Source organism: Vulpes vulpes, chromosome 14 (genome assembly GCF_048418805.1).
Source record: "Vulpes vulpes isolate BD-2025 chromosome 14, VulVul3, whole genome shotgun sequence".
Classification (NCBI taxonomy): Eukaryota; Metazoa; Chordata; class Mammalia; order Carnivora; family Canidae; genus Vulpes; species Vulpes vulpes.
The window spans coordinates 1,364,725-1,385,001 of NC_132793.1; the positions used below are offsets into that span (position 1 = coordinate 1,364,725).

Sequence of the window (20,277 nt, forward strand, 5' to 3'; positions counted from 1 at the left end):
ACCGTGGGTGTGCCTCCTAGGCCAGCCTCAGTGTCCCTTCTGGGAAATGGAACAGTGACTCCCAGTGGCCCCCCCGGGGCCCCCACTTCGTCCTCAGGAACCCTGGCCGAGGAAGTGGCTCAGCGGAGGCGCGGAGGGTGGTCCGGCCCGGCCCGAGGTCCAGTCCTGTGGTCCCGCCTCGCTCTGCTCCCCTGGACAGTGGGGGTGGCAGGCGTCCTGCCGTGCAGCTGGCCCAGGGGCGCTGCACCCGAACTCGGAGCGGGCCGTTACCACTCGCCTCCCTCTGCCCTTGGCCCAGAGCCCCCCTGGATGGCAGCGCCCGTGTGCTGGGGGAACACGGGTGGGCAAGGGCATGGGCTGGGAGGTGGCACCTCCTGGACGAGGTGGACACCCCCTCCACCTGCTGTGTCCTGGGGCCGTGCGGCCGCTGCAAAGCTTGGGGAGGGGGGCCATCAGCCCCCGTGTGCCCCCGGCCACCCCAGTCCCCAGCCCATTCCCAGGGCTGCCGGGACGTGACTACAGCACACGGGAGAGGCCCTGCCACCACTGCTGCTGACCCTCATGAGAAATGAATCTGTTCTCCAAGGACACCGGCACTGAGGCCAGACATGGGGGTGGGGGGGCCCCAGGGCTGCCCGAGTGGCGAGCTCGGCAGATCTAGGGTATCGTGGAGGGAGACCAGAGAGAGGGCAGCCTGAGAACGAGAAACCCGGAGAGGAAGAGTCCGAAAAGACAGAAAGGGGAAGGGGAAGGGGAAGGCAGGGCCCTTGGAGATGACGGGTGGACCGGGGACCCCGCCACTGCGCTGGGGGAGGCGCTGGGCTCAGGCCCCGCCACCAGCGTAGAGGAGGACCCTGGTGGGGGCCACCTGCCCGCTGGCCGGGCCGGAGCAGGGCCGCAGCCCTGGGCACCCGTGTGTGGCCTGTGCGATGTCAGGAGGGGTGGGCTGAGCCGCGTTCTCCCCGCGACGGCAGACCCAGGAGGGCTCAGGGCAGTCTGCTCGTGACGCACAGCCGTGGGGAGCGGCAGGTGGGCCCCAAGCAGAGCTCCCAAAGCTGGCGAAGGTTCGGGGCTACCCTGCGCCCTCCAAAGCGGTGGGGGTCTGGGGGCTGTTGGAGGCGCTCCCAGCGGCTGGCTCATGGCAGCCCTGGCCCTGCCCTTCCCGGGGGATCAGATTCCTCCTGGGCCGAGGACTCCTGGCCATATAAGGCCGTCTGCGGGCACCTCCTGGAGAAGCTGCAGAGCCCTCACCCCGCCCGCCCCCCGTGGGAGCCAGAGCTTGGCCAGGCCCCGAGGATGGAGGCTGGGGTGGGGCCTGCTGGAGCCTGGTCCTGCCGTGGCAGGGGGGCAGGCCTCGCCCTGGGCACCGTCCCGGGCTCCCCTCACCTGGCTTCCCCAGGGCCGCCCGGGCTGGGGTGTGCAAAAGGGACGTGGTGCAGATGGGGTGGCGAGAAAACTGGGGCCAAAGGGCAAGTAGGATAAAAACGGCACCAAGGAACTGCGGTGGCCGTCGTGGCCGCTGTGACCCTGGGGCTCCCCACCGCCTGGACCCCCACCACACGGCCCAGCAAGCGTCAGGAGGTGCCCTGATGGGGGCCACCCTTAAGAAAGGTGCATGGGGCTGGGGTCCTGGGAGCACCCTCATCACTGGACCAGGCCTCCTTTCTCTCCCAGACACAAGGATGCTGGATGCAGCTGGCCCTCGGCCCTGTCCCTCCCTCCCCGTCCCGTCAGGTGGGGCCTGAGGTTTGTTGCTGAAGCTGACCCCTGAGGCCACGGGGGTGGGGGGTGCTTGCAGGGATGCAGACGCCTGGCCCATCGCAGATGCCCCCTCCCCGACATCCCCCCAGCAGGGGCCAGAGCCGCGGGGCCGTCGCATGCACGCCGTGGCCACTCTCTGGCACCTGCCCTTCGCCAGGCCTGGAGGTACGGCGGGGCCAACAGGGCAGGACACAGCTGAGATTTCATTTAATAGAATGAAGAAGTCCAGGAAATCAGAGCAGCCCAACACCCACTGGCTCCGTGGGTGGTTCCTGGAGGGTCCAGACCCGGGGTGGGGAGGGAGGGAGGGAAGGAGGTGGCCAGACAAGGGGGTGGGGGCTCCACGATGTCCGAGGTGGGGGTGACAAGGCCAAAGTCCCCCACGAGGGGGAGGGGAGCAGGATGCTCCTCAGCAAGGACTGGACAGAGGGGCCTGCTGGGCGGCGAGAGTCTGGCTCCAATCCTGAGCCAAGTGGAAGCCCTCAGTGGCCTGGGGGGGACGGGGTGCAGCGACGTGGAGCCGTAAGAGTTCCAACCCTCAGAAGCAGCCTCTCGCAGTGCTGAGCTTTCTGGTTCCTTCCAGCTAATGGTGCATCTCCCAGAACCAGGCAGCTCCGTGTCATTCGGAGAAGGGCTCTCCTACAATCATCCGGAGTCGCCAAGGCTGTGGGAAGGGGACACCAAGCTGGACCCTGGACAATGAACCCTCTGGTCCAGGACTCCGTGCACATTGATGTCACTTGCCTCATGCCGTGGAGGGTCATGAAGCCCCGTATTTCTGAGCATCCTGGGGTCATGTGCTTTTATAGGGCAGCTTCCCTGTCCAGGGCATCAGTTGGGAAGAAGGCAAGCCTAACTAGGGGAAGGAGCTTTGGGGACCGTCCTGGGAGAGCCTGGGATTGCAGGCCTGGCCAGCCCTAGTCTCCTGGCCCGTGAACACCCCTGAGTCCGTCTATGGCCTCTCTGGTGTGCAGATCCACCTCCCACCATCAGGACACCCACAGGCCAGGCCTGCAGTAGGTACCCTGAGGAGCAGGGCCTGGGAGCCGGGACCCTGCTGAGCTCTGGGGTCAGAAGGCTCCCAGAGCAGGGGCGGTGGCCGGGCAGCTTGCTCCTGTTCCTGCTCGGGGTCCGCTCAGAGCCTGGGGGACCGCGGGCCTCGCAGCCAGGGAGAGCCCAGTGGGGGCCGGCGGGGGCCGAGGGCAGGTGCTCCGGCCAGAGCAGCAGGGGCCGTGCTGGGCCCTCCTCATGCCGGGAATGCGGGGCTCTCACCTGGCCCCATCCTTCTGAGCAGCGGTCCTCGTGCGGGGTGGACACAGGCGGTAGCCCAGGACGGACGGAAGGGGTGCTCCTGGCCTAGGGGAGGGGCCCAGCGATGCTCTGGGCCTCTTCCTGCCCTTGGGCCCAGGCCCCTGCTCCCAAGGCCCGTCCCCAGCCCACTGACCTTCGCCCGAGCTCCTAAGCTCTGGGCTGTACCCACGAAAGGCCCCAGGAAGGCTGTGGCCTGAGCAGTGGCCCAAGGGGACCGGGAACTCCCTCTCTTGGGCTGGGTTTATGACCTCCCGACGCGGCCTCCTCCCAGCTGTGAGACTGCAGGGTGCCCAGCTGGTCCCCGTCCTCCTCCCACACGACTGGGACTGGCTTCCGCCACAGCCAAGGGCGGCCACCAGACTCCGCTGCACACGTTCCCGCCAGCTGGGTTCCCTGGAGGGGCATCAGAGCAGCCCTCAGAAAGGGAGCACCCCCACTCCCGACCAGGGCGAAGGCCACTCAGCAAGCCCTCTTCCCACAGACACACTTCCCCAGTGGGCAGCGGGGCCTGGGGGCCTCCCTCGGCCGAGCTGCGGGCCGCCCCCCCCCCCCCCCCCCCCCCCCGGATTCCACGCTGCCTGCAGCCTCTCGCAGGGGTGCGGCCGGGCCGGGAGGTCCAGCAGAGCTGCCTGGCACCCGTGTGACCTGGGGCACTAGCGTGGACAGAGTCGGCACCCCAGGCCCCTGCTTCCCAGAGAGGCCGGCTCTGGAGTGCAGGCTCAGGCTGACGCAGGTGTGCCCTGCACACACACACACACACACACACACACACACTCATCTGCCCAGAGGATGGGCTGAGCAGGGGGCTCCTGGGGATGCCTCTGAGCCGGGGGAGGGGCCCCCTGCTCAGCCCATCCTCTGGGCAGATGAGTGTGTGTGTGTGTGTGTGTGTGTGTGTGTGTGACCCTGGGGGCCAGCGGTCCAGGCCAGGAGGACCCCCACACGCATCTCCAACCTCCTCAAGTCCCAGTACCCCTGTGGCTGGGTGCGGAGGGGCCCGGCCGGTGGTGGTCAGAGTTGGGCGGGAGGAGGAAGCCAGGCTCTTCCGAGCCCCGCCCCCGGAGCTCACTCCTGGGATAATCTGCCCCTCCCCCACCCCGCCCCTCCCCCACCCCCACCCTGGACAGAGGGATGGAATGTCGGCCCCTGGCTGCCCGCCCCCTTGCAGGGGGACACTTCCTCATGGACCAGCGCCATAAATGCCCCATAAATGTGGGGGGAGGAAATGACCGACCAAGTCCTTCTTCCTTGCTAACTTGCCCTCCTGACTGACCCCCAGTTTTGGCCTCAGTTTCCCCACTTGTAAGAAGGAAACGTGGCCGGCCTGGGAGTCAGGAAGCAGGGAGACGGGGCCACTTGGGGGTGACTGGCTGGACACGTGGGCAGGGGCTAAGGTGGAAGAGATGCCTCCGCGCCTGCCCTGCCCACCTGCCCCCAGAGGCCCCTCCGTGAGGCCGCTGTGCAGCCTGGCTGGGGTAGCAAATCCCCCCTCCACGCCGCCCCCTCCCCGGGCACACCAGCTGGCACGGGGTGGGGGCACAGGGTGGGCACATTCTCCTCTGCCCATCTCACCCCCCACTCCCAGCCACCAGTTGCTCCCGGGGCAGCTGTCTGCCGGGAAGCGTCTACCCAGATTAATTAACCCTCCCCGCACCGGGCGCCCTGGCTGACGCGGCACATTCTCCGGCAGCCTCTCCTCCCTCCCGCCTGCTCGGGCCCTCGGATGGCGGAGGCCTGGCCGCTAGGGGGCTCAAAGGGCACCCACCCGCCCCCTCTGCCGCCCCCAGGGACGCGGCGGAGCTGACCTGGGGTGAGGGTGTGGGGGGGAGGCTCCCTAGCTATCAGGACCCCGAGCTATCAAAGGGGTGCCAGGGTCCAGAGCGCGGTGCAGTGATGCGCAGGGGAGGACCTCTGGGCTGGAGGGGGGACGGGTGGGGACAGGTCAAATTCCCCATCTGGGAACTCTGCTACTGCCCAGAGGTGGCTTCCAACTGTCCCTCGCCAGGGATCATAAATTAGCTCTTGGGCTGGCCTGTGGGCTCCGGGACTCCAGATTACCGCCCCCCACCAACTCCCGCCCACCCTCCGGGCCAGCTCCTCCCCCACTCAAACCTTCCCCTACAAAGGTAACCGCCTCCTTCCGCTTCCCCAGGTAGAACTAAAAGAAAAGTTACGAAATCCCGGCGGGCTGGAGGGCTGGAGGGTCATCCCCACTGCGTATGTCCCAACTCAGAGCATAAAGGGCCGCCAGCTCCTTGAGAAGCAGGACCTGCCAGAGGCCAAGGACGGCCAGGGGGGTGTGGGTGGTGGTGCACCCCTCCGGAAGGGCTGCAGCCGCAGGACCCCACTGGGACCAGCTGGCCACCACCCCATGCACTCATTTCACCCGCCACCAGGCCTGTCCCGGGGGTCCCACGTGGGACAAACACCCAGCTGGCCTAGCTCGGAGAACTGTGGGGAGCTGCCAGCCCAGCAGCTGCGCATGCCCCCCTCACCCCCCAGGCTCCCCATGAGGCCGCTGTGGGCCAGGAGCCGGAGGGGAGGAGACCCAGTGGCCACAGCCCCCCAAACGCAGAAACAGCTGGGACCCAACCCTGAGCTCCAGCCTCTGGGTCCTGTGTCATTTCCCAAGCATCCTCGGGCAAGTGGGGGCCTGCCCGGCAGGGGGAGTGGCTCTGAGCGGGAGGGCGCCGAAGATGGTGGAGCCCCTGGCTCCAAGCACAGGCACCTTGGGCCCCCCCGGGCGGGCTCCCAGCGCTCAGGGGCTCGCGGGTCCTTTGCAGCCCGTCTGCCCGGCGCCTGCCTGCAGGCTCTGAGCATCCTCCCTTGGCCCCAGGAGCCTGCAGTGGGCACCTGTGTCCGAGGCCCTGGGATCCGTTTCCCTATTTTAGAATAATCAAAAGCTGAGTCTGTGCAGGGGGGAGCTGGCAGGGTGGAATTGGAGCCAGAGGGGGTCCCTGGGTGGCTCAGCGGTTTCGCACCTGCCTTTGGCCCAGGGCACGATCGTGGAGTCCGGGGATCGGGTCCGCGTCGGGCTCCTGGCATGGAGCCTGCTTCTCCCTCTCCTCTGCCTGTGTCTCTGCCTCTGTCTCTCTCTATGTCTAACATAAGTAAATAAAAAAATAAGTTTTTAAAAAAGGAAGGAATTGGAGCCAGGGACGCATGGGGTCCCCAAGCCGGGCCTTTCTATCCATCCCGCTGCAGTTCCGACTCCCTCGGCCCCCACCCGAGGCCACTCAAGGCTGGCGGGAGCGCACCGTCACCTGCACGGGGGGCCGACCCGGGGCCGGGCAGGGGCAGAGCGAGCCCCGGGCCCGCGGGAGGCTGCACAGGGTCGCGGAGGGCCCCGGGGCGGTCCGGCTCCCGCGGGGCAGGCGCCTGGGCTGAGCCGGCCGGGCCCTTGGTGGGGCCTGACTTCCCGCCGCAGCGCGCGCCCCGGGGCCGCCGGGGGCGCTCGGCCGCCAAGAGGTGCCCGAAGTTAGGGAGACAAAGAGCGGAGCCGCGGGCTGGGGAGGCCGCCGGGGCAGGGCGCGGGAGGGCGCGACCCCACGGCCTGGCCCCGGGCCAGCAGGTGCCCCTTCCCGGGCGGCGCGCCGGGGTCCGAAGGGTTAAGGCCGCGGCCGCCCCTCCCCGGGGCGCGGGGCTCGGGCGCCCGGGCGGGCCGGGGCGGGGCCTGGCGTCCGCGGGCGGGGCGAGCCGAGCGGCCGCCGCACTCCCGCCGGGCTCCCGCGGCGCCGAGGTCCCGGAGCGAAGATGGCGAGGCCGGGCGCGCGGCGGGGCGCGGGGGGCGCGGGGGGCGCGCGGGGCCGCGGCGCGCGGGGCGGGGGCGCACGGGGCGGGGGCGCGCTGCTGCTGGCGGGCCTGGCGCTGCTGGGCGCGGCGCGGGCGCGGGCGGCGGCGGGCGGCGACCTCAGCCTGCACCCGCCCTACTTCAACCTGGCGGAGGGCGCCCGCATCTCCGCGTCGGCCACCTGCGGGGAGGAGGCCTCGGCGCGCGGCGCCCCGCGCCCCACCGAGGACCTCTACTGCAAGCTGGTGGGCGGCCCGGTGGCCGGCGGGGACCCCAACCAGACCATCCAGGTGAGCGCGGCCCGGGCGGGGGCGGGGGCGAGGACGCGGGGCGGGGGCCTGGCCGGGGCGCCCAGGTGCGGACCGGCCCGGGCCCGCGCTTCGGGACGCGGAGGGGACCCGGCTCGGCCTGGCGGCGCCGCGAGGGAGGCGCGCCCCGGTGAAGGACCCCGGCGGGGGAGGGGGCGCCCGCCCCGCCTTGCCCGGGACAGGCCGGGACCTGCCGGGCGGAGGGCGCGGGGCTGAGTCTGGGGCCAGACCTGCAGGCTCTCCCGCCCCAGCAGAGGGTGAAGTGGCTCCTCCGCGTCTGGGGTGACGCACCCCAGGCCAGCAGGGGTGTTTTTAACCGGGATGGGAGCAGATGCAGACCCAGGCAGCAGCTCTGCCCCACAGGTGCGGGGCGGGGGGGAGGGGGGGGGCGGTGCTGTGGGCCTCAGTCTCCCTGGGGAGATGGGGCTGCAACCCCTGCAGACCCTCCGGGAGGCGGGCCCACCTGGCCATGAGTCTGTAGGTGCGAGTGGGTTAGGTGGCATCACCTGGCAGGGACACCTGACCAACAGCAGGGCTGTGAAGACCCTCTGGACTTCGGTTGAGTGTGGGATCCCGTGCGGCCCCTTGACCGCTGAGGCCTCCTAGGTTACCCTTGGAGGGGGGCAGTGTCGGCGCCAGGGGCTCCTTCACACCCATACTAGACCCGTCGCCCCACCCCTGCTGAACCTTAGAAAGAATGGGGGCCCCAAGGCAATTGTAACCTGAGTCACCACCATCCTGTTGAAGAGGCAGGGGGAGGGGAGGAGGGCACTTGGAGGCGGATTAGCCAGGGTGGGTGATCCTGGGGGAGCCTCAGCTGGACCCCCTGCACTGCCTGCCCGCCTGCTGCCCTGGGCCCCGCCACATGGGGAGGAGCTGAGCCGAGCGGGAAGCTGGCGCCCCAGAGCCATGCTGCCCATGGGCTCACCTGTGTGCTCCGGCTGAGCCCAGCGCAGCTGGACGTTCAAGCCCACATTTCAGATAGGGAAACTGAGGCTCAGAAAGCTGCACTGTGGACACCTGCTGCAACCCCCACAGCCAGGCCAGGAGCCGGCTGGGGCAAGTGGTGACAGCCTGACCCAGCTGCCATCAGAGGGTCTGGGTGGTGGGAAGGAGCTTGTGTGGGTGGGGGTGTCCAGAGCTGCCGCACGGGGGGCCGGCCAGGCCCTCGAGGCCCGTCTTCCCGGCTCTCTGGGCCCTCTCTGAGCTCGCACCAGCGCTGCCGCCTGGATCCCTGCGGGCTTCCTTACTGTGTTTAGAGGAGCAGCCTGGGGCCCCGGGGCCAGAGCCCCTTTCCTGAGCTTTGCCCTACGGGTGCGGCTCCTCACCTGCAAAATGGGCACAGTGCGAGATCCCGCATCACCTGAGGCCGTGAGCTTGGGCTGAGGAGCCCGGGAAGCCACGGGCTATGCAGCGACTGACGCAGCGACTGACCTAGCAACTGACCCAGTGACTGACCCAGTGACTGACGCTGACAAACATGGTGTCACAGGGGAGGGAGCACGGGGGAGGGTGCTCCTGAGTAAGCCCTGGAGCACCAGCACCCCTGCCCCCACAGCTCAGGGTTGGGCAGGAGAGGGGAGAGCCGGAAGCTTCCACTGTGGCCCTCATCTGGAGGCCGCCAGGTGTGCAAGGATGGGCACTAGCTGCTGGACACTAGCTGGACAGCCGCGTGGCCCCGGGGGGCAGAGGGCCTGCTCACTGTCTTGGCTTTAAGGCGCTGCCGCCAGGCCCCAGCTGGAGCCGGGGGGCTGGGGCAGGAGGGGCCGGGGAGGTGACGCCCACGTCCTCTGTGTCCCAGGAGCTCAGTCTTGGGCTAGCACGGGCCTGGGGTCTCAGAGGATGTGGGGCCTGAGCAGAGGGGCTGGCAGCTCCCTGGGCCCCCGGAAGAGGGGGGCAGAGGCTAGCAGGGCGTCCCATGTGGGGCCTGCTGTTTGGGCGAAGTGGTCCTGTGGGCCCCGGAGCACACAGAGGGCCCCGGGGACATTGCAGGGCCGTGGCCTCAGGTGGGCACTGCAGGAATTCCGGGCTGGCCCTGCGCCCCGCAGGGGAAGTCGGGGGCTCAGCTGCCGGCCTGGTGACTCACGGGGAGGGGATGTCCTTACCATTGCTCCCTATTTCCTTACTCTGTTCCTGGCAGGACCCTCTGTGGCGGAGGGTGGAGGGAGCCTGGTTTCCCCAGCACTGTCCACTGTGATCTTGATTAGGGTGACAGCCGGCCGGGAGGCCCATGTCACCAAGAGAGACCCACTGTCACCTTTCATGGGGACTAGAGCACTTCTCCTTGAGTCTCTGGGTGGGCCTGAGCAGAAAGTTTCCTGGGCCCGTGCACCCAGCTTCCGCCTGGGCTTGCTTGGGGGGTCAGGGGTCTGACCACAGGCGGCGTTTTCTGGAAGGCCCACGTCCTGTAAGTCCTGTAAGGTCTGCTACCACCCTCGGCCCCCCAGGCCCCTGATGGCTCACACCCATGTTTGTGGTGCTTCCAGCAATCCCTTGGGCTCCTCCTCTGTTTATCCTGGGAGCCAGAGCCCGGCTTCCGGTCTGGGGGTCACGTTCGAGCTAGGCAGTAGAGCCTGCACGGAGTATGCTCCTTTCCCGGCTCCACTCCCCAGGTGTGGCAGCTTCACGGGGGGCAAGGTAAAGGGGGGGCAGCTCCCCCCGAGCTCTAGGCCCCTGGGGGGGCAGTAAATTGAGAATCACTCAGAACTGGAGAATTTCAGGTCTGTGATAGGATAAAGAAAGGAGGGTGATGTGTGGGGGTTAGCTGCCTGGGTGGTCTAGAGCACTGGGCCCCTGCGCAGGAGGTGACATCTGAGCTGAGACAGGACAGTAGACGAGAGCCCAAAGCCCGCTGGCAGGAACAAGGTCTGAGACAGGGCGACCCAGAGCACCTAGCACAAGGGGTCCTGGGAGCCTGCTGGGTGGGTGGCTGGGTGCCCGGCGCCGGCGCATGTGGTCTCACCGGGCAGACCCGCCTTCGTGCAGTTGTGGGGTGTCCGTGGCCACCAGGCCTGGGAGTGGGGGAGCAAGGGATCTCCCACGCTCCCACCTCCAACTCCTAGGACGAGGTCTGGCCCCCTGGGAAGTCGGGAGGGGTGGGGCAGCCACATTTCCCAGACGCGGCCTCTGGGGCCTCCATCAATGCCAAGTCCCAGAGGGCTGCCTTTGTGTGCAGAGGGATGGCAGGTCTGGTTTCCTCCGGGGTGGGGGTTGGGCCTCTGCTCGGCGGGCGGCCAGGGCCCAGCTCTGCCTCCCGCCCCCACTGCCCCCCACACCCCCGGGCTCCCAGCACCTGCTCCTCCCTGCCAGGGACAGGCCTCCAGCAGGTGGCTGGTCCGTGACAGAAGCAGCTGCCAGGCCCCGTGTGGGATCCGTTCATCTTGCTGTGGCCAAGGCAGGTGCCAGCGTTACCCCCACTCTTCGGATGGGGACACTGAGGCTCATCGAGCCGTGACTTGGCCTGGTCCCAGGGCTCGGAAGCGCCAGAGCCGGGAGGTCCAGGCCTCGCCTGGGCAGCCTCCACTCCGGGGCCTCTCCCCACGGGCTGCCGGAACGGCTTAATTCCGACTCTCTGGAGGCCCTAATCCAGGCTCTGGGCGGGAGCCTGCCACCGGGGTTGTGGGGGAGGGGGCCTGCCGTCCTAGCCACCTGCGCCCCTCCCCGCCTGGTGCTCCCACCCTGGTGCTCCCGGGCCTTCCGTGCGGGAGTGTGACGTCCCCCTGGAGCGGCCCTGTCCCTCGCGGTGCCACTGGGCTGTGTGGGGTGTGCTCCTCGCTTCTTCCCGGCCCCGGGCCCGCAGGGGTAACCCATCTGCCTGGAGCACACCCTCCACTTGCAGTGTAGGTCTCAGATGCCACCTCCTCCAAGAGGCCCGCAGGGATTTTCCCACCGAAAGAGGGTGCTCCTCTCCTTCCCTGCTCCCCGTTTCCCCCACGGGGCCTGTGGCCGTCTTTCCCACGAGCCGAGCCGTATCCCCTGAGTCCAGAATGTAGTGGGCCCTCGACGCGTGCTTGCCGAGCAAACGGGGGAGCGGTGGGCGAGGGGAGGCGGTGGAGGCCCGCGTGGTGGTGGGAAGGTGACCCTGGACCATCCGACCCCCCAGGGCCAGTACTGCGACATCTGCACAGCCGCGAACAGCAACAGGGCACACCCCGTGAGCAATGCCATCGACGGCACGGAGCGCTGGTGGCAGAGCCCGCCACTGTCCCGGGGACTGGAGTACAACGAGGTCAACGTCACGCTGGACCTGGGCCAGGTAGGGTCCTCGCCCCTGCGGCCGGAGCTCCCCCTGCTGCGTGCAGGGGGGAGGAGGGCGGAGCGGTGCACCGGGTGGGGGTTAGGGAGAGGGGTGGTGGGTGGGTTAGGGAGAGAGTTAGGGAGAGGGATGGGGCGGGTTAGGGAGAGGGTTAGGGAGAGGGGCAGCGGGAGGCCGGGTGTTTACTTGGAGGAATTCCTTCGCGCAGAGCCTGGCGCTGCCTGGCGGCCGTGGGAGGGGCCCCAGGAACGAGGCGGCCTTGGAAGTGGACATTCCTGGAATACCTGCGCTGGGGGGGCACCTTGGGGTTAGGTGCGCCTGGGGAGGCCTGGGCTCTGTGTGCCCCTTGGCCCTTGACGCCCCGGGGCAGGGGGAGGGGGCAGGCGGTTCTCAGTGACACAGGAGCCGGCTTGTTGGATGTGGCCGAGGTCGGACTCCCTTAGGCTACGTCCTGCTCCCAGTGGCCTCCGGGCCCCTCCAGGGACAGGCCAGCAGGGACGGGCCAGCAGTCACGCTGCCGCCGGGCTGCGGTGGGGGCAGGTCGAGGAGGCCGAGCCGGGGAGTGGCCACCACCAGGCCTGCAGGACCCTCCCGTTCAGGTGGCCTGCGGTGCCTCACTGAGTTTGAGTCAGAACCGGTGCCATGAAGCCCCCTCACTGGCCCGCTCCCGCCACCAGCTGGGGACCCACGGGCAGGGAGCCCCCCCGCCCCCCCACCCAGCTCCTTCCCCCTGCACTTTGGCTGCCTCTCCCTAGGGCGCAACAGCTAATCCCCGGCCCAGGCCACCTGCTGGGATCTGAGCCCGCGCCACTCACCGCCCACCTTCTCCCCACCAGGCCTGTGGCCCCAGGCTGGAGGGGCAGGGGGTCCCCAAATCTGCCCACGGGGCCCATCCTTCCAGCAATGTCCCCACCTCTCCTAACACCATCAGGACGACAGCAGGATGGAGGTTCAGCAACAGGCAGACGCCCACCGGGTGGTTCACTGGGATGGAGGCAACCCCAACTGTGATAGGACGTGCAGGGGAGACGGGTCCTTTCCAGCTGTGTTGGAGGGAGAGCGACTTACCCACCCACCTCTCCCTCCCCCACCCCTCCTTCCTTTTTTCTGCCCACCGGAGTCCCGGAGTCTCTTTCCACCCCCATCCCTCCCTGCCTCCTCTCTAGGGGCCGCTTGGATGGGGCTGGGGGACAAGGGAGGACAGCCCCTGCCCGCCGATATGCTGTGGGGTCGGGCAGGGCAGATGGACCCAGTTTCGAGCTCTGTGGGTGACAGAAATCTTCCTGGGCATGTTTCCTGCCGAGACGGGCTCCCAGAGGATTTTCCACATGCTCCCCACCCTCGTGGAAAGGGAGCTCGTAGCCTCTGAGCTGAGCCATCGAGGAGCAACAGGTCCCTTCGGGGTGCACCTGCTTGCTGGGGTTGGGGATGGAAACTGGGTCCATTGGTGCCCTGTTGGGGAGTAGAGAAGCCCCACGTAGGGTAGGAAGAGGACCAGGGAAGGTTCTGGACAGTAGAGACCACTGGGGCTGGAGCACCAGGGGATGTGTTTGGGGGCCTAGAATGTGGCCCTTGTAGTGACCGGGGTCTGAGCCCTCAGGACCCCCTTGTCTGGTGGTGTCCTGAGGATGGCCCCAGGGCAGGACCTGTGAGCCCACTCCCTGGTGCAGACGGGGTGACAGGCTGAGCCAGGGGGGCCTGGCCAGGCCAGCACGGCCCAAGGGCCAGAGCCCGAGATCCTGGCCGCGTACGGGGTTTTCCTACTTTGGGGCCAGGCAGTCCTCTGAGGCATGGTCCTGGGGTGGGGCTGGGCTTCGGTCAGGAAGCGAGGCTGAGCGGGCAGTGGGTCTGGGCACACCCCCTGTGGCGGGCAGCCAGCAGCCTTTGTTCTGGGATCTGGAGCGGATTCCCCGGGAAGGGGGAGGAGGCAGCTGGCACTGGGCATCAGGGGGCCTTCCTGCCCCCAGGAGAACAGAAAGGGGGCAGGTGGGCTGCGTGACAGCTCCCAGCTCGTGCCTGATGAGTGGGCACCGGGAGGGTGGGGCTTGGTCCCCGAGGTATCCGTCTGCCTGGGTTGTGGGGGCCCCGAGGAGCCTGCTCCCTCTTGCCCTGAGTCACCTCTTGTCCCCTGTGGTCTTTTCCGTCTTACGGTAGGCAGGGGATGGTGGAACCGCCTTCCTTCCCATTTTGCAGATGGAGAAACTGAGGCTCCGGGAGTAAAGTCCTGGCTGGGACGGGCAATGGGGAGCCCCGGGCCTTGGCTCCCTGCCCTGCTTGTCTGTGGACCTTGGCCGGGAACCCTCAGACCTGAGAGAACCAGGCTGTTGGTCGGACACTGCTGGGTGCCAGCCCCAGAAGTGGGTCTCCTCCGGGGGTGCAGGAGGGGGCCCCACACGGAGTCCCAGGGACCTGCTGGGGGTCCTCCTGGGTCCTCCTGCCAGCCTGAGCCTCCCCTTCCCTGTACCCGGGGCAAGGGGGGTGTCATCTCTAACTGCCCGGGGTAGATCCTGGCTCATGAGAGCTGCCCCCACTAGGGGCTCTGCCATGGGGTCCCAGCCCCCTCCTCCCCCGCCCCCCCTGCCCAGGGGTCTTTTTTTTTTTTTTTTTTTAAAGATTTATTTATTTATTTATTCATGAGAAACACACACAGAGAGAGGCAGAGACACAGGCAGAGGGAGAAGCAGGCTCCATGCAGGGAGCCCGACATGGGACTCGATCCCAGGCCTCCAGGATCACACCCTGGGCTGCAGGCGGGGCTAAACCGCTGTGCCACCGGGGCTGTCCCCTGCCCAGGGGTCTTAAGGAGCTGGGCAGAGCTAGCTGGGGCTTGCTGTGGGGTGGGGGCCCCGTCCCTTGGCAGACATCCCCTGGGGCCTGGCCATGGGGGAGGGACTCTCCCCGGCGGTCCCCCCCTTACCTGCCCGCCGTAGGCACACTGCCCACATCTGGCTTCAGGTGGGGAGTGCTGACCCCCCAGCTGTTCTTCCCCTACGATGGGGCAGGGCGGCCCTAAGTCTCAGCCCTGAGAGGCCAGGTATGGCAGGGGGAGCAGGGCAGAGGGGGACCGGGCCCCAGCATCGGGGGGTAGGCCGGGGTGGTTGAGGACTAGAAGTGCCACGCTCAGGAGTCTGTGCCCTGCTTGGGGGGCAGCAGGGAGACAGGACACCAGATGGGGGTGCCGGGGAGCAAAGCTTGGGCACAGCTGCTGACCGTGGGTGGCGGGTGAGCCCCTCCCAGCACTTGGGGAAACTGAGTGAGTGTGGAGGACCAAGACCCCAGGGTTGGGCTTGGCCACGGCCCGGACGTGTGAGCTGTGCCTCCTGTGGACGCGGGGACGAGAGCCCCTGCGTGTGGGCGACATGCCTTGGCCAGGGCCCCAGAGCGCGCTGGCTGCCGGCTCTTAGGATCCCCGTGCAGCCCTGCCCTGCCCGCCCCGGGTCTAGGCGGCTCACCCTCGGACGCCGGCCGGCTCGGGGCTCCCTGGGCAGGCCTCCGGGTCCCGGTGTGCCTGCGGGCCTGCCGGCTCAGGAGGCTGCGGCCGCTGGCCTGGCGTCCTGGCCCAGCTGGGCACGCGGCCATGTGGCCACCACCCTGGCAGCGTCAGCGGGGTTGTTCAAGGGAAGTGGCAGGAAGTCTGGCCCAGGCTGGCCAGGCTCTGGTTACGCAGCCCCTGGAGCCAGGACAGGTGCGGGGGCTGGACCGGACGTGGGCCCTTGAGCTGGGCTCCCTGGGAGAGGACGCTGGGGGTCCTGGTGGCGTCCCTGGGGTAGAAGTCCCCAGGTCAGGCCCACCTCTCATGAAAATGAGCAAGACCCTTTGCTCAGAAGACAAGGGGCCAGAGGAGCCCCCTGTGCCCAGGCCTGGGGGCCGTTTGTCCCCTGCCCTGCGTGGCTCATCCGTGCGACGCTTGCACGCGGCCGTCCCAGCGTCTCTCCTCACCCTGGGCACACACATCTCCCTGCCACCTCCTGTGTCCCCGCCAGGTCCTAGCGGCCCCCAGAGCCTCCTGTTTTCTGGGTTTCAAACCCCACGCGTTGGTCTCCAGCAGGATCACTCGCTGAGACTAAATTGTTTAGGTTTGGGGGCTCCCCCTGGGATAAACTCTACTTCCTGTGGCCCAGGATTGACCATCTGGTCTGACCTGGGCCAGGCTGCAGGGAGGAGGGGACAGGACATGGAGCCCGGGGCTGGGGCCGGGCCTGAAACCTTCAATGCTGGAGGCCTGAGACAGCCCTTGGAGGGCAGGGGGAGGGGGGTGTCCCTGAATGGCCCCCGGCCCAGTGCTGGCGAGGTGCTAAGCCATGCAGGACACTTGTCTTCCACTCTTCCCAGTGGGTCCTACACACCTGTCGGAGGCCCCCCATGGTCCCCGCCACCTCTCCACCCTGCTGTGCACACCTGTGCGCCGGGCACCTCGACCAGCAGAGTGAGCCCTGAAGCCACCGAGCATCCTCCGCGTGTCCCAGTTGTGCCTTCTTGCCCGCGGTGGCTTCCCACCCCCTGCCCCTCCTGGCGCCGGTCCACGAGGAGCCTGTGCTCAGGGCCCCGATCCCGTCGTGCAGATCCCGTCGCGGCGTGCGGCCGGCTGTGCTTGTTTAGGCAGCAGGGGCTGGAGGACACGCGCCTGCCCCGGCCCTGCCGGCCGATTTGTCTTCGTCGCTGCCCGGGTTTCCAGATGGGGTCTGTGCTGGGAGGTGGGCACACCTGGGGCAGGGGCCCTGAGGGTGGTCCCACAGTCTGGGGCGGAACCCAGGAGGTCTGGGTGCCCCCGGGGCTCACTCCAAGGGGAAGCCCGGACGCCTGGTCTAGGAGGGGCTTCCTGCCTCCCCCCGGCCGCAGCCTGGGACCCTGGCCCGGCCCGGGAATCAGCACGGGCCCTGCTTCCTGTGGGGCCAGGGCTGAGTCACAGACCGCCTGGTGATTCACACCGCCCAGCCCGGCGGAGGGGGCGGGCTCCCTCCTCCCCCGGGACCGGGGCACGAGGGCCGGCCGGGTCTCCCCAGCCCCGAGGTGGGCCAGGGCGGGGTGTGCCGGCCACGGCCCCGCCCTTGGTGATATGGGCGCCTGAGGCCACGAGGTTGCTGACCAGCTGCCCCCCCACCCCTTCCCATCCCTGGGGGCGTCAGAGACCCCCACGGGGCCCGTGGCACCAGTCTTCTTCGTGGGCTCTCCCCTCGTCCAGAACCCGGCCCTGGCCCCGCACACTGCCCCTCTCCGCTGCCAGCTCCGCAGCAGAGGTGCGGGGTGGCTTCGGGGCCTCTGCGGCACCCCTGCCGGGTGGCTGCCCCCCCCCCCCGGTAGGTGGTGTCCGCCTGCTGGGGGCCCTTGGAGCCATCACACCACCTTGAGAGGCACTGTCCTTGAGCCACACACCTCTGCTGTTTGTCTTCCTTCTGCCTCTGTCCCAGGAGGGGAAGTGACAGCCAGGACCACACAGCCCCCCGATGCCTGGGAACCAGCCCCCCGCCCTCTGGGCCTCCTGCCCTGGCCCCAGCCCCCATCAGGCAGCGGTCTCCAGGGCCTGTCCCCCTCCCGGGGAGGCCTGACCCTCCGTGGCCAGGCTGGGTGTGGGGGCCGGGGGTGCGGTGGCCGAGAGGCAGGTCCGGCTGCTGTGCTGGAGACGTGCCGGCCCCCAAAATAGCCAGATTTTTAAAAATAACTCGAGAGGCTTTTGTTTGGCTTTTGCTTTAAAAGACATTTTTTTCCTGCTGCACAGAACTTTGTAGCAGCGGGAAAGGTCAGCCCCAGTTGGCAGCGGAGCTGAGCAGGCGGGCCGGTGGGGGAGGGCCGAGTCCAGGAGGCCGGGGCCGCTCCGCACCCCAGGTCACGTCCAGGGCGGCCGTGCGGTCCTGGCAGCCGGGACCGCAGGACAGGAGGGGACCGCCGGGTGCGTGGGGGTGGCCGTGTCGGGCCCCTCTGTGACAGACCGGTGCCTGGGTGGCAGACAGGTGGACGCAGGGCCTTCCCTCCAAGCGTCCCAGGGTGCTGTGCACGGGGGCGGACGTTTCCCTGCCGCCCTGGTGCTGCCCTATCAGTGCGTTCAAATCAATATTTGTGCAAGTGCTCTCAGCTGGGAAAAATGCGACCAGCCGCCGACCCGGGGGAGGGACAGCGCTGGCCAGCGGAGGGGCAGCCCGGTGGCCTCGCTCGGGGAAAGGCGGGGGCGGGTCCCCGGGGGCTCGGCGGGAACCTTTCATTTCCTCGGGGCTTTGGCAGGGGCCTAACCGCTGTGCCCCCCCCAGAGCAGCCTGTGGGCGTCTCGCACACGCCCAGGCCCTGCCCTGCTGTGCGCCCCTAAACACCCGTCCTGGCATATGGGCCCCTTGCGGGCCCCGGGGCTCCCAGTAGTGCCTGAGGGGTAGCCAGGGTGCCAGGCTGGGTGTAGGGTCTGTACCCCCAGGCCCTGAAGCCCCTCCCCCAATGGGCAGGGCTACATGGATGATGACCTCAGAGCCTGGCTGTGGCTGAATAAGCTTGTGCCCCCCCCCCCAGGCCCCCCCAGAGGCGGCTCTTGGCTTGAATTGGGCCTGTCTCTGCAGACGCCAGGCCTTCTGGGAAGGGCAAGACTCAGAACGGGCGTGTCAGGGGCCCGGGACCTTCCCTCCCCCACACCCCATTCTCGCCTTCTCTCCTGGGATGACCACAGAGGCCTCAGGTTGAGGGGAGCTGGGGGTTGACTGTGGGCCTCAGGCAGCCCTGAAGAGGCCCCAATGCTCTGGGACCGGCCCAGCTCGTCTGGGGCAGCAGGTGCCAGAGAGGACCTGTACCTGGGGCCAGTGGGGCCCCACAGAGGGTGCAGTGGGGGGCTTGGAGCCTGATGTCACCCTTGAGGCTGGTGCACACTTCACTACCCACCTGGGGGTGCCCCTGGGAGTGGGGCGGGGGTGTGGGCGCCCCTCCCTGGCCCCGAGGTGGCACATTGGCCCACTGTGTGTGCCCGTGTCTGGGACCTCCCACTCCTCCTGAGAGCCCTCCCAGTGCAGACCGGGGGTGTCCCGAACCCCGCTGTCTTCCCTGTCTGGTTTCCTTGGAGCCCAAACGGGCCCAGCCTGGACGGTGGCCTGCCTGCTTTGTTCTCTTGGCTTCGGGGCAGAGGGCTGGGGGCGGGGGCAGCACTCGCAGGCCCTCAGGGCTGCAGGGCCTGGAAACCACCGTCCCTCCCCTGAGGTCATCGTGTCCGGAGGCTGAGGCTGGGGCGGGTGCTGGGATGCCACCCCCGGAAGTGTGCGTGCAGGGCACAGCAGACACGCACGGCTGGCCATGTGAGGGTGGGCCTCCCAGCCGGCCGGCCTCGTCATCCAGGCAGTGGACTGTTCCCAGTGACCTGGGGCCCCTCCTGGGATCTGTGGCCCAGGGCTGGGGGCTCTGGGCGCTGATGGGAGAACCCCTGGCCGTGTGCCACATCCCCAGGGAGCTGGATGAGGGGTATCTTTGGCAGCGAGAGCCCAGTTCTGGTGCCTGGGAGGGTGCTCCAGCCTCTGGGGGCAGCCGCCTCTTGGAAGGGCCCCTTAATTACCCCTCGGCACATGCAGCGTGGATGGGCTACAGTCGGGGCTTCCGTGAGGAGACTGCCCGATGGGGCTGGGGGGCCAAGGCTAAGGCCTGCTAGGTTGCAGGGCCGGGGGTGGTCGACAGAGGAGGGACCTCACCAAGCCCCCGGGGCACAAGTCAGAGGGGCGTCGGGGATGCTGACCTCTGGTCAGGAGGGGGTGAGAGGCAGCCATGAGCACCCCCTGGGGCCAGGGACAGGACGCAGCTTCGTCCTCCCCTGCCCGGGGCTGCCCCGACGTGCCCTCCGCCTGCGACGCTCCAGCCTCCAGCTCCTGGGCTGGCAGGCTCCCCCCGACCGAGCTCTGAGGGGGCTCATTCCCCAGTGTGTCTACCACAGGGGGCCTCGGTGGCCGGGGGCCGGTCAGGGGGAGAGGCAGGTCCTGAGTCAGCCCCGAGGACGATGAGGGGGGTGACCGGGGTGCGGCTGGGGTGGGGACCCCGTCCTGGGAGCTGCCGGCTGTGCAGAGGCCAGGCTCCCGTGGGAGCTGGGGCCAGCGTCTGGCCGCTCCTGGACTGGCCACCAGAGCCTCGGGGGCAGTGGGGCACCTGCGGTGGACACCAGACAGTCTGCCCCCAGCTGCCCCTTCCATCCCAGGCCTGCCGGCCTGAGGGTCCCCTGCGCCTCTGGGGCGGGGAACCCCGGGGGGGTGGGGTCCCCGGTGAGGGCCTCAGCAGCCACGGGTCTGAGTGAGCGGGGGCTGCTCCCTGAGCCGGCTGGGCCCCCGGAGGCCAAGCCCACGGATGGCCGAGAGGGAGAGGAGAGCCCAGCCACGGGGCGGGCGGCCCCTCCGCCCAGCGCGGCCGACACCTCTCCGCCCCGCAGGTCTTCCACGTGGCCTATGTGCTCATCAAGTTCGCCAACTCGCCTCGGCCGGACCTCTGGGTGCTGGAGCGGTCCACGGACTTCGGCCGCACCTACCAGCCGTGGCAGTTCTTCGCCTGTGAGTCTGCGGCGGGGGCCGGCCAGGGGCGTCCCTGGGGTGGGCGGCTGTCACCAGGCTCTCAGGGTCCCCACCGGCCCAGCCGGTCCCCCCGCACGCCCGCCTCCCGCCTGCGTTCCCAGAGGCAGGTGCCTGTCGTGACGTGGGGCATGGCTGGGCCCAGGGGCTGGTGGCGCAGGAGGCTCCGGGGCCGCCCCGTGGCTCCCTCCAGGCCGGCTTCGTGGTCCGGCCGCTCCTGCGGCAGCAGAGGGAGCCGGGTAGGCAGCGGGGCCTCCGTGACGGGTCACGGTGATGGGGAGCCTGGGTCCCACGTCCCCGAAAACTGCATGGGCAAGGGTGGGGGTGGGGCAGCCCTCTAAA

At 68.8% G+C, this 20,277-nt stretch overlaps 1 protein-coding gene across 1 annotated transcript in view; it reads left to right on the top strand.

The window, feature by feature from the left end:
• The first annotated feature begins 6,810 nt into the window (after positions 1-6,810).
• Positions 6,811-20,277, top strand: part of LAMA5 (laminin subunit alpha 5) — a 45,867-nt gene continuing 32,400 nt past the window's right edge. The window contains exons 1-3 of the mRNA XM_072735420.1: positions 6,811-7,152; positions 11,273-11,425; positions 19,800-19,917. Of these exons, the coding sequence (XP_072591521.1) occupies positions 6,826-7,152; positions 11,273-11,425; positions 19,800-19,917 (598 nt within the window). The 5' untranslated portion in view covers positions 6,811-6,825. The remainder of the gene's footprint in view (positions 7,153-11,272; positions 11,426-19,799; positions 19,918-20,277) is intronic.